Below are 17,096 nucleotides of genomic sequence, written 5' to 3' on the forward strand. Positions count from 1 at the left end.
TCCAACCCCGATGCTCTCACAGCTCTCTACAACACTGGTCTAAACAACATCCTCAACTCTATTGCCCCTCTGAAAACTCGGACTGTTTCTTTCTCATCATCTGCACCTTGGTACACCCCTGAACTCCGGACAATGAAATCTAAAGGACGACAACTGGAACGGCTCTACAAAAAAACTGGACTCACAATACACAAAAACATATTCAATACCCACATTCTCCATTACAAAGACGCCATTGCACACCGTAAATCTGCTTTTTACTCTGGACTCATCACATCCAACAAAGGAAACACAAAAACACTTTTCTCATTACTCAACAAGATCCTCCAGCCTCCCCACTCTTTACCCCCCCACTTTTACTCAACTGACACCTGTAACTCACTGATGGTATTCTTCAATGACAAAATTAACTTCATTCACCAGCACCTCTGTTCACAACCGCCTCCTCTCCCCACACCTGAACCCTTTCTGTACAGTCAGCCTTTTTCCTCTTTTCAACTCCCCACTGCCTCTGAAATATCTGACATCATCCACAAATCAAAGCCCTCCACATGCCAGTTGGACCCCATCCCCACAATCCTGGTCAAATCCTGCCTCTCCTCTCTGCTTCCTCTCATCTCTGCCATTATCCACTCTTCACTGTCTACCGGTACTGTCCCCCCAGCCTTCAAAACCGCTGCCGTCACCCCAATCCTGAAAAAACCTGGTTCAGATCCCAACAACTTCAATAACCTCCGCCCTATCTCCAACCTGCCTTTCATTTCCAAAATTCTTGAAAAAATAGTCTCCTCTCAACTTCATGCACATCTCACCCTTAACAATCTTTATGAACCCTTCCAGTCCGGCTTCCGTCCCCGTCACAGCACCGAAACTGCACTCATTAAAATCACCAACGATCTCCTCACTGCAGCTGACACCGGTTCACTTTCCATTCTCATCCTCCTTGACCTGAGTGCGGCCTTTGACACCATCTCACACTCCATCCTCCTCAGTAGACTCTCAGAAATTGGCATCACCCACACCCCCCTCCACTGGTTCCATTCTTATCTCACAGACCGCACTCAGTTCATTCAGCTTAAATCTTTCTCCTCCGACCCCTCCCCAGTCACCACAGGTGTGCCCCAGGGCTCTGTCCTGGGGCCCCTTCTTTTCATAACCTACCTTCTCCCCCTCGGCCATATCTTCCGTAAATTTAACATTCATTTTCACTGCTTCGCGGATGACACCCAGCTCTACCTCTCTTCCAAACCCAACTCTACACTCCCACCCCCCTCCCTCACCTCCTGTCTCTCTGAAATAAAATCATGGTTCACCTCCAACTTTCTGAAACTTAATAGCAATAAAACTGAATTCCTACTCATTGGCACCAAATCCACCCTATCTAAAGTTGACTCCTTTTCTCTCTCCATTGACAGCTCCTTAGTCTCCCCCTCCCCTCAGGTCAAGAGTCTGGGTGTCATCCTCGACAGCACTCTATCTTTTCAATCTCACATCAATAACGTCACCAGGTCTGCTTACTTTCATCTGCGCTCCATTAATCGTCTACGCCCCTCCCTCACCCCCCACACCACCGCCATCCTCGTCCATAGCCTTGTCACTTCCCGCATTGACTATTGTAACGCTCTCCTCTTCGGCCTCCCTCACAAATCCCTCCATAAACTTCAACTGGTTCAGAACTCTGCTGCCCGGATCATCACCAGGACCCCCTCATTCCACCACATCACCCCCATCCTGCAGCAACTCCACTGGCTCCCCGTGACACAAAGAATCACCTACAAAATCCTCCTGTACACCTTCAAGTCCATCCACAACCTTGCCCCCCCTTACCTCTCTGACCTCATCCACACTCTTAAGCCATCCCGTTCCCTCAGATCTTCCTCCTCCATCCATCTCACTGTTCCCTCTGCACGCCTTAGCACTATGGGGAGCAGAGCTTTCAGCCGCTCTGCTCCCCAACTCTGGAACTCATTGCCTCCTGACCTCCGTAACTCTGCCACCCTTCCCATTTTCAAATCTCAACTCAAAACCCATCTGTTCAAACTTGCCTATTCCCTCTAACAGTTTCACATGGTCCCCCCTATCCCGATTTCTTGTATGCTTTTATTTATTGTTTGTTGTCTTTTATCTTGTATTTTATATTGGTGTTCTTATCTTCTGTACAGCGACCTTGGGTGTCCTGAAAGGCGCTTTTAAATAAAATGTATTATTATTATTATTATATAAATCCGATATATGCGTAAAACGGACATTTTCCGGTATACGCATATAACGGATTTCGCTTATATCGGACAAAACCAGTGGGAACAATTGAATCCGATATATCCGAGGTTTACTGTATCATAGTAGACTGTCATTGGTCAGCAGCCCAATAACCAGGGTGCTGGGTTGTGTGTGTGTGTTGTATGGAATCGATACTGGCACCATTAGATTGCTTTTTTTCTGTTGTGTTCTATGTTTATTTTTCACAATTATCATTCTTTTTTTGTTGATATTTTTGTGGAAAAAAGTGTCAGGCGTGATGATTAGTTTCCGCTAAAATGAAAGGTATACAAAACTGTGGTGAGACCAGCCATGTTGTTTGGTCTACAGTCAGACAGTGCCACTGAGGAAAAGACAGGAAGCAGAACTGGAGGTTGCAGAGACGAGGATCCTGAGATTCTCATTGGGAGTGACCAGGATGGATAGGATCAGGAAGGAGTACATTAGAGTGACATTACATGTTAGAGATAAAGTCAGAGAGGCCAGACTGAGATGGTTGGGATGTCCAGAGGAGAGATAGTGAATATTTTGGTAGAAGGATGCTGCCAGGTAGGAGGAGGTTTATGGACGTAGTGAAGGAGGACATGAAGGTAGTTGGTGTGAGAGAGACGGGGTTGGATGGAGGAGATTGATTTGCTGAAGGGAAAAGCCCAAATAGGTTACTTGGCTAAATAGTTATTATTCTATCAAGTAAGTAGCCTAAAAGAAATAATTCAATAATAACTAGCAACTGTGTAAGTGAGTCAAAGGTCATGCAAAAATCCTGTAAGCTCATATCAGCAGAGACTAGCAGGACAGCCTTGGATATCACATCAGCAGATATGCCAGATTGTCACCTTGTTAGCGTCACACAAGAAAAATCCTGACCAAAAAGAGGTAAACACTAGTATTGTTAAGACCTTGAGATCCAACAGTGCATAATGTAAATTCATGCAATTTTTCAACTGGTCTCCACATAAAAAAAAAAGTGTCTTCCTCGTCTTCTACGCTAACTGTGTATACTTTGTGTCACCACTTGAAAAAACATAAAAAGTCCACATATTTCTGATTCTTTATTATTTATCCACAATATTACATCATTTTATCTTCATACACACACACACACACTCATATATATATATATCTATATATCTATATATAATACCAAAAGGATGAAAAAAGCAAATTGAGAAAATAAGACCACTAAGTGTCAAGAAAAATCAGCCGACCAAAAATTTCTCGGAAAGAGAAAACATACTTCACTGTCACCAGGACAACAAATTACAGTACAAAGATCATTAGATCATACAGAGACCAGATTAGTCAGCAAGTTTGGAATTTCAACAATGGCACTTCTCTCCTCCGCTCACAAACCCCCCGCACCCCCCAAAATACCCAAGCTAGCCCTCAGTATAGCATGTGTTTGAACTAAGACCTAGCTGTACCATGCGTTAATTCTGCAAGCTGAAGCTTTTTGTCCGAGTCCCATTGTGATAGTGATACAAGCTTTTGATACCATTTGAGAAGTGTCCCCTGTTTTTTTTTGTTTTTTTTGGGGTGGGGGGTTGAGTAAAGGCTTTTATCCAGAGGCCAGAGGACACCACTACAATTGGACTAGCGTTCCCCCGTTAATGGCACACTGTGAAGAACCAAAAAAAAAAGGCAAGTACAGATACAAAACGTCACACACGTCAATCACACAACCCGACTTTAAAGACTTATTTGGTAAGGAAGACACATGCATGCATCATGATATGTTACATTAGCGTCCCGAAAGCACAGATGCTTAGTGATCATTACAGAGATACACCCACAGTGGAATCCGTTTAACTTGACGTGCCTCGGATTGGCTGAGTCACATCAACATTATACGAAAATACCAATTTTTATTATTATTATTTTTTTGAATGGGCGATCATGCATGTTTGAGATTATGGCAGTTGGATAAAACGGAGCCCACTTAGACAAGTTCCACTGTTATCCTCTTTAGTCTGTTTAAATACAGCATTTCTAAAGATTGTCCACATTTGGCGTCATTATTCTTAAATGAACCTGAGGCTTTTCACATAAATCTTCACTTATTAAAGTAGAAAGGGCTTTTTCTTTTTTTTTTTGTTGTTGCACGATATGGAAACAGCAGCGACCAAACGACAGCAAAACACAGAAAAGTCACTAAGTACTCAATGTTCCACTTAACAACTGGACACATGCTGCAGTTATGGCTGGAATTTCTTCAGGCAGACTGCTGGGATTTTATACGGAAATATCGAGTATATTTTCAGCATTTGTACTCTCAAGAGGGTCTCGGGGATATATATTCTAACCACGCTGCGAACTGTCCAATCACAAAAGGTAGAATCAAGGGGATATTTCATGTGCATTTAAGGAGACTGTGTAGCTATTGGATGGCTTACCCGCTCATATATCAGGCCTCACCGTTAAGTAAAGACCAAGTGCTGCTGGTCCAAGAGGCTTCGGGTAAAGTTGTTGATTGGTCCTATGGCGCTGAGGGACATGCCGTTGTCCCGCCCCCAGAGGAGATTAGGCCCAAACACTACAGCCAGGTTGCTGTTGGTCATCTTATTCACCTCACTGTTAGCCGACACCTAAGCAACAAGCATAAACCAACACATAAACAACAGTCGGTCATTGACGGAGCTGTCGGGGAATGAAGATGAGAGACGTACCTGTGCCAAAAATGTGATCAGGTATCGTAGTGAAGCATAGTTCTCTTCTGGCAGAGACTCCACCAGCGTCTTCATGACCGTCACCTGACTCTCGGGGGACACGGCTTAACCGTAGAAACAACAATAGTGAGTGACAGCGTAATAAACACAGGACAAATGCTAACACAGTCAAATCTCGGTTTTTGTATGATTTTTTTTATAAGTTTGTACTGAATTATTCACCCATAACATAATTCCATACTTGCATGGGAAGCTTGGACTCACTGTATGTGCATCCAACCGCTCAATCAGAAATCACTCCACACTCTTTATTGCTCTCTGGTTCTACCATATCTTACTTATTGTGTGGAAATATGGGCTAATAACTATTAAAGCAATCACTCGCTAAATGTACTGCAAAAAAGGTCAGTAAGGATAATTCATAATGCCGCCTACAGAGAACATACTAACTCCTTATTTCTAAAATCACAAATACTTCAACTTGCTGATATAGTTCATCTTCAAACAGCTAAAATAATGCATAAGGCTAAAAACAACCAATTAGCTAAAAATGTCATCCAATACTTCTCTACAAGAGAGGAGAAATATGATCTCAGGGAAGAACTACATTTGAAACACTTCTATGCTAGGACTACGTTAAAAAAAATAAATAAAAACTTAAACTATATTAGGAAAGCAGGAAGTGAACAAATGTAACAGTTACTGATTGTAAAAGTACCAGATGGAGGGGTAGGATTTAATAAGCTTTGCTTCTTCCTACTCCTTTTGGACATGTGGAACTGTGAACTGATTATGGGATGCACTCAATTGTAATCTGATGCATGTTCAAATGAAATATAACCATTACCATTACCAAATAACCCGCCATGGGGCCAAAGAAAGTTGCATGTGCTAGGACTTTGGTAGAGAAGTCCACATCAACAATACGTTCGATTTATTGGTGATTTATAATTATTTTGCATCACAATCTATTTTAATACTGTATGGAAGAGATCATTGGATTAATATAATATCCTGTGGGTGAAATTGCCTTAGTTTTGGTATGTTTTGGTTGAACCGAGATAGCATAAGATAGCTTGTGTTGCACGGCAAACCCACAGGTGAAGTTGACGATGTCGTTGTAAAGCTGGTAGGTCAGCAGTGGCTCAGGAAGTTCTCTCAGGAATGTCTTCAGGATCACGGCGGCCAAGTGGACATCTTCCATCTCTCTGAAGTTCACTGCCACACCTGCCACCAAAAAGGCAACACAATCATTCCGATTGGACAACGTGCACATTTCGCAACCAACTCAAACCATTCCAATGTGAAACGTGACATTGGAAATTGAATGTCTTCACTTATTGTAATTGTAATCCATGTCATGGCGTGACACTGACGAGGAGTGGTCATATGACTTAGTCAGCTGATGTGAAGTCCACTCCTGATTCGCTGTCGTTGCTGCAAGGAAACACTGAAGTGCCAGCAGGTGCAGGCAATCAACCTTTTGGGGGTAAGAAGCCATTTTCCTCTCACCGGCCACGTCTGCGGCCGCTATATAGATATGTTGCATGGAAATTGTTGAACTCCATTAGGGAAAATGCATGTTTGTTGGGTTGCTAGGTTACGGCTCAGTGGCTGATTGAAAAGCCCTTCCATACCCGTCCCTGTTGATTATTCATTCATTCATTTTCTACCGCTTATCATCACAAGGGTCGCGGTGGGGTGCTGGAGCCTATCCCAGCTGTCTTCAGGCGAGAGGCGGGGTACACCCTGGACTGGTGGCCAGCCAATCACAGGGCACATATAGACAAACAACCATTCACACTCACATTCATACCTATGGACAATTTGGAGTCGCTAATTAACCTAGCATGTTTTTGGAATGTGGGAGGAAACCGGAGTACCCGGAGAAAACCCACGCACGCACGGGGAGAACATGCAATTCAATTCCACCCTCGGTGGAATTGAATCCTGGTCTCCTAGCTGTGAGGTCTGCGTTCTAACCACTCGACCGCCATGCTGCCCTATTGTGCATATATTTAGTTTATTAAGAAACGTACGGTCTTATATTTGAATGTTCAATATGTTCTGTGCACAAAAAAGTAGTACATTGTAAGTCATGTGACACACGTAAAACGGAAGTACTTAGTGGTAATCGGAAGAGATGGCCGAGGGTGGGATTGAACATAATATTAAGATAATATTTTTGAAGGGTGTAAAAAGCTTGGGAAACCTGCAGAGCTAAACAATCCTTTTTAATCCAGATATTGACTCTTTCCTGAGTACGATCCTACCTGAATTATATTTGAGCTGGACCTCCTTCACCAAAGTCACATTGGCTGAACGTCGAAAGATGCCCTCAATCTCCAAACCTGACAATGATTATATAATAGTTTAGGATAACAAACACACACGTGTCAGGATGCAACATTCATTTGAAGTGTTTGGGGCACCTTGCTCCGATAGAAAACTTATGGTGTCTTTCATCACCACAGGAACAGGATCCCCGTCTGGACTCCTCTTTCTTAGCCTGGACACATATACTTGTTAATGTGTATTTTTTTAAATAACAATGCCGCTAACATTAGCCACGTATACATGGACCCAAATATTCCAATTGCATTTGGTTTATTTGCTAAAATGGAAAGAATTGAACCTTTGTATAAACCTCATTTCAATCCGAATGAATATATAATCGGATTCACAGGGATGGAATATTCCTTTCCGCAATCCGATTGAGGTATCTTGTACCCACTGAAACGGAAAGTTGTTGTTCTTTGTTGTGTTTTTCTTCTTCTGTTGTTTATTGGTGGTTGGCAAGCAGCTTTCGGTGTGCATTAGCGCCATCTGTGGAACCGAATCTAAACCCTACTATACTTTATTCACAAGTCCAGTTATTCTTTACAAAGAAAATATATATATCTATATAAAATATTAGCTACATTGAGTTGTATCTTTTCTTGTTTAAATTTATCCCGGGTGTGTTTTTTAGCTCATGCTCAGATATGACGTAACACGCAGTTCGAGACGTTCTTCGGTTTTAAAAATGGAGGCGAGCAATCGGCACTGGACTGCTGCGGAAAGTTTGTTTTTGATCCAAACTAAAGTTCAAGACTGGACAATACGGAGTTATTCCAACAAGTGAAAGAAAAACTCGTAAAAACTCTGTATGACGTAATGTTGATGTTTACATTTTACTACGTATGCCCCATTGAGATTGGAATATTCCTTTCCATGTATACATATTGTTTACGGGAAAGTCATTTGTAAAGATTCCTCATGTAAACGTGGCTACTGAGATCTGGCATTAATTATCTTGTGAAACAGGTAAAAGGTGACTTGCAATTCAAGGGAGACCCCGAACACCTGGTTTGGGAGAGGGGGGCTGCGAGGAGGAGACACGGGAAGCTGAGCGGTTGGCTTTAGGGATGCTCTCAACTTGTTGTCGTACCTGCACACACACACACACACACACACACACACAGTAGCTTGGTATTAAGATGATACGTGGGTGCGCAATTGATTTCACTGCATGCTTGAATGAATGAGTGCTTCCTACTCTTTGACACGGACTGGAATGATTAGCTGCTCACACTTGACCACGTCGTCCAGCTCACTCAGATAGCTCACATAGTTGATTTTCCTCCCAAACTTGAAGCTGAAATCCGGAAGAGAGAAGAAAAGTAGGATTGCCACTCTGACTGACACATTAATGCCTAAACATTTGCTGAAAGTACCTAATGATAGGTTTGAAGAGGATCAACAGCGTCTTGATGAACATGGTGGGATGGACGATGTATAAAGCCTTTATATTCTTCTTATACCTGGCAAACAGATATGAGCATCACTTAAAAAAAACACACAATCTGATGTAGCATCAATGATCAGCGACATTATTCAGTGATCAAACTTACTTCCTATCAAATTCCCTGTAAGCGTCTCGCAGCCAGCTGAGTGACGGCTTGTTTTCGCTGGTCAGTCCATGATGGAAATAGATCAGCGTGTAGTCACTTTCAACATACTGGTCCAAAGTTCCTTTCAGGTACCTACAAAGGAAGAACCCAATGAATGAATGCCACTTCAGAAGTATAAATACTGTTGTAAAAATTGTGAAGCATGATTCAGCACATAAATGTCTTCATATTGGAAGCTCAGTCAAGCTCAAAAGCATCCTAGGTCCCCTTTAATAATCAACATAAATCCATAGGAGTCAATAAGTTGTGTAAATATTTTCTCCAATGTAGGACTGACTCACATTAGAAGCCTGTGATGGTCCAGTTGATGTTGGGGGGGCATCCTGCAGGCGTTAAACACGATCACTTTTCTGCCAAAGTTATCATCGCCTACAAGACGATGGAGCAGAGGGAAAAAAAAAAGAGTATTGGCTAAAAGACAAGATCCACAAAATTTTTTATTTCAGTGCCTCGATAACCTGCTGACCTGCCACCTCGATGATCTGATGCCGGGCAATGTCATAGAAGGGATGGGACCAGGGCAGGTGAGGGGAACCAGCATCAAAGCGCTGAGAGAGGTCCGTCTCTGAGACAAACACACGTACACAATCGGAATGAACAATATTTCAATGTTTCAGTTAAAACGACTAATCGTCTGCCATCTTTTGGTTTGACTGCTATTTAGATTTCAAATGACATCTTCTGGTATAGAAATTATTTCCCTGTGCTTTATTTTTCAACACCAAGTGGGGAAAATGAATGATAAAGCAGGTACTCCTCTTATTCAGTGTGGAAGTGGTAATCAAATGACATCTTCTGGTATAGAAATTATTTCCCTGTGCTTCATTTTTTAACACCAAGTGGGGAAAATGCATGATAAAGCAGGTACTACTCTTATTCAGTGTGGAAGTGGTAATCAAATGACATCTTCTGGTCTAGAAATTATTTCCCTGAGCTTTATTTGTCAACACCAAGTGGGGGAAATTAATGATAAAGTGGGTACTCCTCTCATTCAGTGTGGAAGTGGTACTCACATGACATCTTCTGGTATAGAAATTATTTCCCTGAAGCAGGAGTTGGCATACAGCCTTCTTGTTGTGGTTCCCCTTGCTATGCTTTATTTTTTAACACCAAGTGGGGAAAATGAATGATAAAGCGGGTACTCCTCTCATTCAGTGTAGAAGTGGTAATCAAATGACATCCTCTGGTATAGAAATGATTTCCCTGGAGCAGGAATTGGCAAACAGCCTTCTTGTTGTGGTTCTCTTTGCTATGCTTTATTTTTTAACACCAAGTGTGGAAAATGAATAATAAAGCGGGTACTCCTCTCATTCAGTGTGGAAGTGGTAACTCTATGGCTTCTTTGTCCTTCTCCCCCATTACGTTGGAAACACTTTTACAGTTTAGAATAAGCAAATTGGAAAGGCTAACTAGTTAGCTCACAGCCGTGTGTTATGTACCTGCAGTGATCCTGTAGCTTGCCCAATGTAATGTAAACAAAGAATAATAGGAGTGTAAAAGGTGTTATTTTCATGTCTAAATGGGCCTAATAATATAAAAACCCGTATTTAGAAACTCATCTGTGTTCTATGCCCCAACTACAAAAATCGTCAGTTATTAATATTGAAATTAATTTATCGTTTTAAGTCTGGAACCAATTAACTGTGATAAAGGAACAATTGTATATAGCGCTCACCAGACTTGCTGAGGGATGACTCATCCGCCGGCCACTGTTGGTCTTCTAACGTGGCCAGCTTCAAGTGGCCTAGCTGGGCCGTTGCAGGGTCTTCACTCAAATCCACCAGCAGCTCCGAAGACATTGTAGACAGCAGGATGGTGCACTCAAACAACCACGCACGGAAGTCTCAGACACACGAGCACACACACACACAAATACATACACACTCACACACAAGTCGCAGATAAGAGTCCTAAAAGAGAAAAAATCTGCATATTAAAACCAGTGAAGATCTTATCCAAGACAACGTCAACTGCATCGCATCTATTCTTCTAATCCCTTATACCGCCAACCCCCCTACTCACATACACACACATACGTGTGCAAGCAGATTGTCCCAACCCCCACTCATTTATGCAATAGCCCCCCCCCTCTTCTAATGTTTGACTTTATACTGGCTGACAGAATGTGGCTTTAAATAAATGTAGTTAATAACCAACAGGCAAAGACGATGTCACTGCTGCTGACCAGCCACATACTGTATGTACACACACACACACACACACACACACAGATAGTAGATATTGGCTGATATCGATATTGTCAAATTCTCATTTTCCGATATCAACCGGTTCCGATATGTGTAACATCACATGTATTTTTATTTAATAAAATTGTAAAGCAGTGTTTCTCAATTATTTTCTCAAATATTTATTCATTTATTGATTATATATATGTACTTATTTATTCATTGGACCCTTAAAATGCAATTTTGGTTATTTCAGCTACGTTAGCTGTGTAGGTTTGTCAATGAGGAAGAGAATGCTACATGCTAATAGCTAACTAGTTCTGCCAGAAGCCAGCTTTCTACAGTTTTTAAAATTTTAGTGAGTGTATATACGACATCTGTTTTTTCTGTTATGGTTATGGTGCTCTTTGAAGGCATAGAAAAAAAAATCACACTATGTTTACACACGCTACATTTGGCAGATTCTCTAAATAAAATGGTCTCTTCCGTTTTCACGTGCATGCAAAGTCCCTGTTTACAATTGGAGGTAAATTTGTTTGGATTTGTTATTCGTGACCAATTAAATAAATATTATTATTCAGTTAAGTAAAAGGGTGTTTTAAAAAAGTGTTTGTCCTGATACAACTTTGAATTTTACTCAGTATCAACGGTATGGTACATCATTACTGCGTCGTTAGTCCTTCACCCAGTCTGACGCATGCGTAGAAAGCCCTCTCTGATTATAAGCGGTCACACATGTAAAACGAATCTTTATGTGTTAATTACACCTTTAAAAACAACGTCTTTACATCCGTTTTAAAAAGCTGCAGAATTCATACTGGGTTGTTTTGTGCATGCAGTGTGTTTATCCTCATATAGACGGATCTCACAGTGCTCACAGTACATCCTTCTTACGCGGATGTGACACGTTATACTGCAGATGTATTTTAAAAGGTCAAAATCTGATTTAAGTGATTGTAAACAGCCACGCATCGATACATCAATGTCACATGAAGAGCAGAATATAAAAAGCCAAAATAGTGAAATGATGCTGACGTGCACATACAGTGCAGATGCTAATCAAGCTAACATTAGCAACGCTAGCTTGTAAACACATTCACAAAGCATTCCTTGTCAAAACGCAACAGTCGGTGTAGAAAATGCACCCATGGATATTAATTTCATCTAACATCTGCTCCCTGCGGATAGTTCGTAGTTTAAGCTGTGACAGACAGAAAAAAAAACACAATCTCAACGCAGAGAATTGTGGTTACCATAACAAGGTACACAAGCAACAATGCGTTAAACTGCGAGCTCGCCTAACTGCCGCGTTCATATCCCAAGAATTATAGGCCAGCAACCATGACGTGTGCTGGAATAATGAAGTGTTTTGAATTCACCTTAGAGATTTGTGACGATTTTTCTCACTGCAGACTTCACCCGTACTGCAACAACACAACAGCAGCGCAACACCCTTTCCGCATTTGCACTTTCAAAATAAAGGCTCGGGTGTCTTTTCCGGTTTGTGTCACTATATAAATAAAAGCATCCGTATAAATGACGCCTGCGACCTTATTTTGGCTTCCCGGGCAACCAGGGGCGTCTAAAATGGAATTGGAATGTTATATCGGAATGTTGTACCACTGCTCCTTCTGTAAAGTTATTGAAATGAAAAAAAAAACAAGAAAACAGGAAGTAGGCAAACACATTTTCACACCACTGCAAGTACCCGCTTGCAGTACCTCCATTTAAAATAAATTCCTCTTTAGCATTGTCAGCATTTCAACACATTTAGTATTCTGGGGACATTGTAATTACTATGCAGTTTATAACAGGATAATGCATATGTGGGCAAAAAAAACCATCACCGGACAGCTTGCAGAAATGGCTGATGTGGTCAAAAGTCTGTTTTTGCTCCACTTCTGGATTCACAGTATGTTGCAAGTACCCTAATGCTGAGTCATGTACTCTGGAGGCCAGCAGTATTTAAAGAGAACATTTACTTCTAAGCAGTATTCAAGCAGAAGGCCGTGACAGGAAGCATTATTTTACTGGTGTTGACTAAGGTAATGTACAACATTTACATTCAATGTAATCATGTTGAATCATGCCTAAGTATTTATTTAGCTGAATACTGTTATAGAAATCTACAACTGACATGTATTTTCATTGTAACTGTTAACTTGTTGAGTTCTACGTTGTAATAGCTACAGCTACGGGGTTAACTAAACTTGTACGCCATTTAATCAAGATTGTACTATGGGGGTGCCCATCGCTGCTGCTGAGCATAACTTTTTACAAATTATGTCTTTGTTTTTGTTGTAAATCGCTTATTTTTATACAAAAACAGACTAATGTGTCCTAATAAAAAAATTAAAATGACATAGGTGTGTAACAGAAGAGCTATAATTACCACAAATTAATAAAATCACCCGCTTCAGTGGTACGATCCAGAAGGAGCACGAGCTCTGAACTCGAGGAAGACTGTCAATATTAACGGAATCATAATGGCTACAAACAAAATATAATTTCATTTAATGGGCTGGTCGAGATAAAAAAACGCCCCTGACTGGTTGGTATTCGACAAAAAATTTATATATATATATATATATATTATAGCATCTGTTTTCAATCGATTAAAAGAACAGAACTGTTACAATATGATTTACTTTTCCAAATAAACAATAACAAATGGCGCTGTGAGAAAATACAACTCATTTTTTTTATCTAACTTTCTTCATGTGTTTTTCTTTGTACATTCAGTGTCAGGATTAAACAATGAAAGCTGCAGTGTGTGCCTTTCTCCTCTTGATGGCTCTATGTCAAGGTATTTACATTTAATGTACATATATCCATTGATAAAGCATGAAATCATCCTCACTGTCATAAACAAAAATGCAAATTAAAATTTGGTTTGTACATGCATGCAATGTTTCTCCAGTGATGTGTAAGTTCATAGTTCTTATCAACCAGTTCAAAGTTCACGTCACACAGTATAAATATGAACAGTTCACCATTTCAATTTTGAAGTAGTTAAAAGTTCACTTCATTTAAGTTTTTTTCAGGTGTCTTCGAAAAATTATCATGTTCAGTCAATGCTTTCTTTTGAACTCGTTCAAGCACAACGCTGTATTTCTCCTTGACCACCAGCTAGTAATGTCACATTACTTTTCTTTTTCCCCCTCAGTCGCTGCATTGAAGTGCAATTACTGTTTCTCAAAAGGGGCCGAGTTCTGTAGCCCAACTAGCATCCAGACCTGTTCCGGGTCTGCAAACGCCTGTGCTGCAGTTCTGTTTCAAAGCCCTCTAAGTAAGTTCAACGTAACCATTTTCATCAAATTTCTGTAGTAGTGCAGAGTTAGTTCCCAAAAACACGTTTGTCTTATTAAACTACCATTTATGGTGCAGGAACATTCAGTATTTCATTTGTGTAACAAATCTTGGAACATTCCCCCGTGTTGCTATAAATGGGTCCCCTAGGGGAGCTGAGTGACGGGTGGACAGGAAGTTGTTGGTTACATTGGTTAGCCTGTGTTTTTTAGGGATATTTAGGGCATATCCGTAGTTATATTTAAAATAGCTTCAATCTACATAATTCTTGACTAATAATTAGCTGCATTCACCACGAAACAACATGATTTATTAATATATTGTTGATATGGTAGAGTGAAACCATGAAATTTGAAGTGGCTCTGGACTATGGATTATATTAATTCATATAAAGATCGATTTCGTGGTTGACTACATCATTTCATTTGTCAAAAAATACATATTTAAGCAAACATAAACAGGCTTTTCTATAGTGAAACAACAGGTAACACATCAACAGTAACACAACAATAATAATATTAGTCATCATCATCTGATAATACTGCAGCTAACACTCAACGCATTTATTGAAACACTTCTTATTTATGTCTTAAATGACTTATTTTCTCATAATATGAGTAATATGAGTGTAAAGGTGACTATAGGGGTGCTATTCCATGTCTAGAGGGCTCTAATAACGGTAACAAAAGACTATTAGAAAGTCATAAACAGGTTATCATTTAACAGTGATAAATGAGGGATTACTGTATTTCAGAGCTGCTAGGATGTTTTCCGAGTACTGTCGTGGAAAGCATATACATTACTCACACAAAGTTAGGAATACTCGACTTTCGGGTGCAATTTCAGGGTGAAGCTAAAATGCACTTAAACCAACCTTAACGGGTCTGGAACCACTGTATTTGTATTGTATTATACAGTATATTGTATTGTATTGTATTTGTATCATTCCAGGCCGATCTTTCCGCCAGTGCATGAACATGGACGTGTGTCAGGGCTATATCAAAACGCCAGGCGTGTTTGCCAATTGCTGCAGCACTGACCTCTGTAACTGAAGCGTTTCCACCATCTTGTCAGGCTGTTTGCTTTTTTTCCCCTGGTGACACAAATTAAAAAAATTGTGTACAATAACTGTGGAATTGACCATGCAATAAACCGTGCAATAACCGTGCAATACACCTGTGACCTGGTCAACATGTATATAACTGTAAATAGTGTATTTCATTTCAGATTTGTATTTGTATTAGTCTGTTTTTTCATTTTATCTGCTCTTGTGTGATTCATACTACACACACGTGTTTTTTTTAAAGCCAAATACAAAAACAAACCCATTCATAAAAAAGAAATCCTACCTCATGGAAATTGACTGGAACCATTTAACTACAATAAACAAGGGATTACTGTACTATATTCTAATCCACTGTTTATTTCCATTGAAAATTATGTCAATCACACAATCTTGTGTTTCGGCCAAATGGACTTTTTCAGTTCCAACATTTGACAAACCTTTCATTGTCTTCCAGTTAAAAGGAACCTTGAGAGCACGTCATTGACATGTCATTAAAATATGGTCACCCTATACCAGGGGTCTCAAACTCAATTTACCTCGAGGCCACTGGAGCTAGGGTCTGGGCAAGGCTGGGCCGCATCAGGTTTAAAAAAAAAAAAACAAAAAAAATGCATTTATTAAAAACAGAAAAATATACAAACTTTTTCAGTGCTTTGGTTCCGATTTTCTACAAGAAAAGCTCTGATAAAACATTCCACTGTTCTCAAATATCTTAATTTTTGTTTTTCTGCACAAAATAAGATGAAAAATAAATAAACAAATCAAGAATGAAGAAAATCAATCAATCAGTAATAAATAAATATAATAATAATAATAATAAAACGGCAAATAATAAAAACTTAAGAAACCATATATAGTTGTTGGGTAGACAAATGATTTTTTTCAGATTAAAATGAACAAAGCATTATTAGAGCCCTGTAGACATGACAAAACACAACTATAGTCACATTTATACTTTTTTATTAACAATATATTGCGCAACTGCAGGGTCTTGAGACACATGCTAACTCGCAAACTAGAGAGTTAGCGACCTAAACGGTAGCCTTCAAGTTATTTCCTTTAAACTTCAATAGCCAAAAACTTACCACTTCCACATTGATAGGGAGGATAACTATTAACAGTTATTTGACCTTTAACATGAACATTAATCAAATGTAATATTTTTTTCTGGGTACATGATACCATACAGTATCCATATCAAACTTGCGCGGGCCGCACTAACATTAAACTTTCATATCAAGGTGGGGGCCTCAAACTAGTGTCGTGGGCCGCGTGTTTGAGACCCCTGCCCTATACCAAAGATGATAATAAAAAACTGTGTTAACTCGAAACATATAACGTTCTGTGACTGTTCACCCCTTCATGTACTGAACTGTCACTAATGAAGATTGGATCTGTTGTACTTTCTTTTGAATCCTTGAAACACCTTTCATCTGGAATACTTTATGCGGGTTCATACCATGTGAAAGCAAAGTTAAAGACAGACACTATTGTTGCGAGCTTTGTAGCTCAGCCAAAGAAATCACAGACTAATCACACTTAATGTTAGTCATTACTCGGCATTGAGGAATTAATTGCACAGCCAGGGAAGGATGTTAAACGCTCACAAACAAAACAAGCCAAGAGTCAAGCCAAGGTTTCATCAATAGACCAGACA

General features: G+C 40.0%; 1 protein-coding gene across 1 annotated transcript; it reads right to left on the reverse strand.

Moving 5' to 3' along the window:
- Positions 1–254: 254 nt before the first annotated feature.
- Positions 255–12,552, reverse strand: arhgap1 (Rho GTPase activating protein 1). The gene is made up of 13 exons (XM_058085923.1): positions 12,444–12,552; positions 10,554–10,788; positions 9,345–9,443; positions 9,160–9,247; positions 8,819–8,950; positions 8,642–8,728; positions 8,464–8,562; positions 8,248–8,355; positions 7,358–7,434; positions 7,199–7,276; positions 6,024–6,152; positions 4,926–5,029; positions 255–4,844 (listed from the first exon to the last, which is right to left on the reverse strand). The coding sequence occupies exons 2-13, from the start codon at positions 10,675–10,677 to the stop codon at positions 4,677–4,679; spliced, it is 1,293 nt and encodes a 430-aa protein (XP_057941906.1). The 5' UTR covers positions 10,678–10,788; positions 12,444–12,552; the 3' UTR covers positions 255–4,676.
- Between the last annotated feature and the right edge of the window lie 4,544 nt (positions 12,553–17,096).

Source organism: Doryrhamphus excisus, chromosome 10 (genome assembly GCF_030265055.1).
Source record: "Doryrhamphus excisus isolate RoL2022-K1 chromosome 10, RoL_Dexc_1.0, whole genome shotgun sequence".
Classification (NCBI taxonomy): Eukaryota; Metazoa; Chordata; class Actinopteri; order Syngnathiformes; family Syngnathidae; genus Doryrhamphus; species Doryrhamphus excisus.

Bases quoted from the DNA above. Each gene is read 5' to 3' on its own strand.
- arhgap1 (XM_058085923.1), bottom strand. From the start codon at position 10,677: ATGTCTTCGGAGCTGCTGGTGGATTTGAGTGAAGACCCTGCAACGGCC. The intron at 6,153-7,198 runs GTAGGATCGTAC...TTTTGGTGGCAG, and splicing joins CCAGCTCAAATATAATTCAG to GTGTGGCAGTGAACTTCAGA. The intron at 5,030-6,023 runs GTGGGTTTGCCG...TCTACGGTTAAG, and splicing joins CGACATCGTCAACTTCACCT to CCGTGTCCCCCGAGAGTCAG.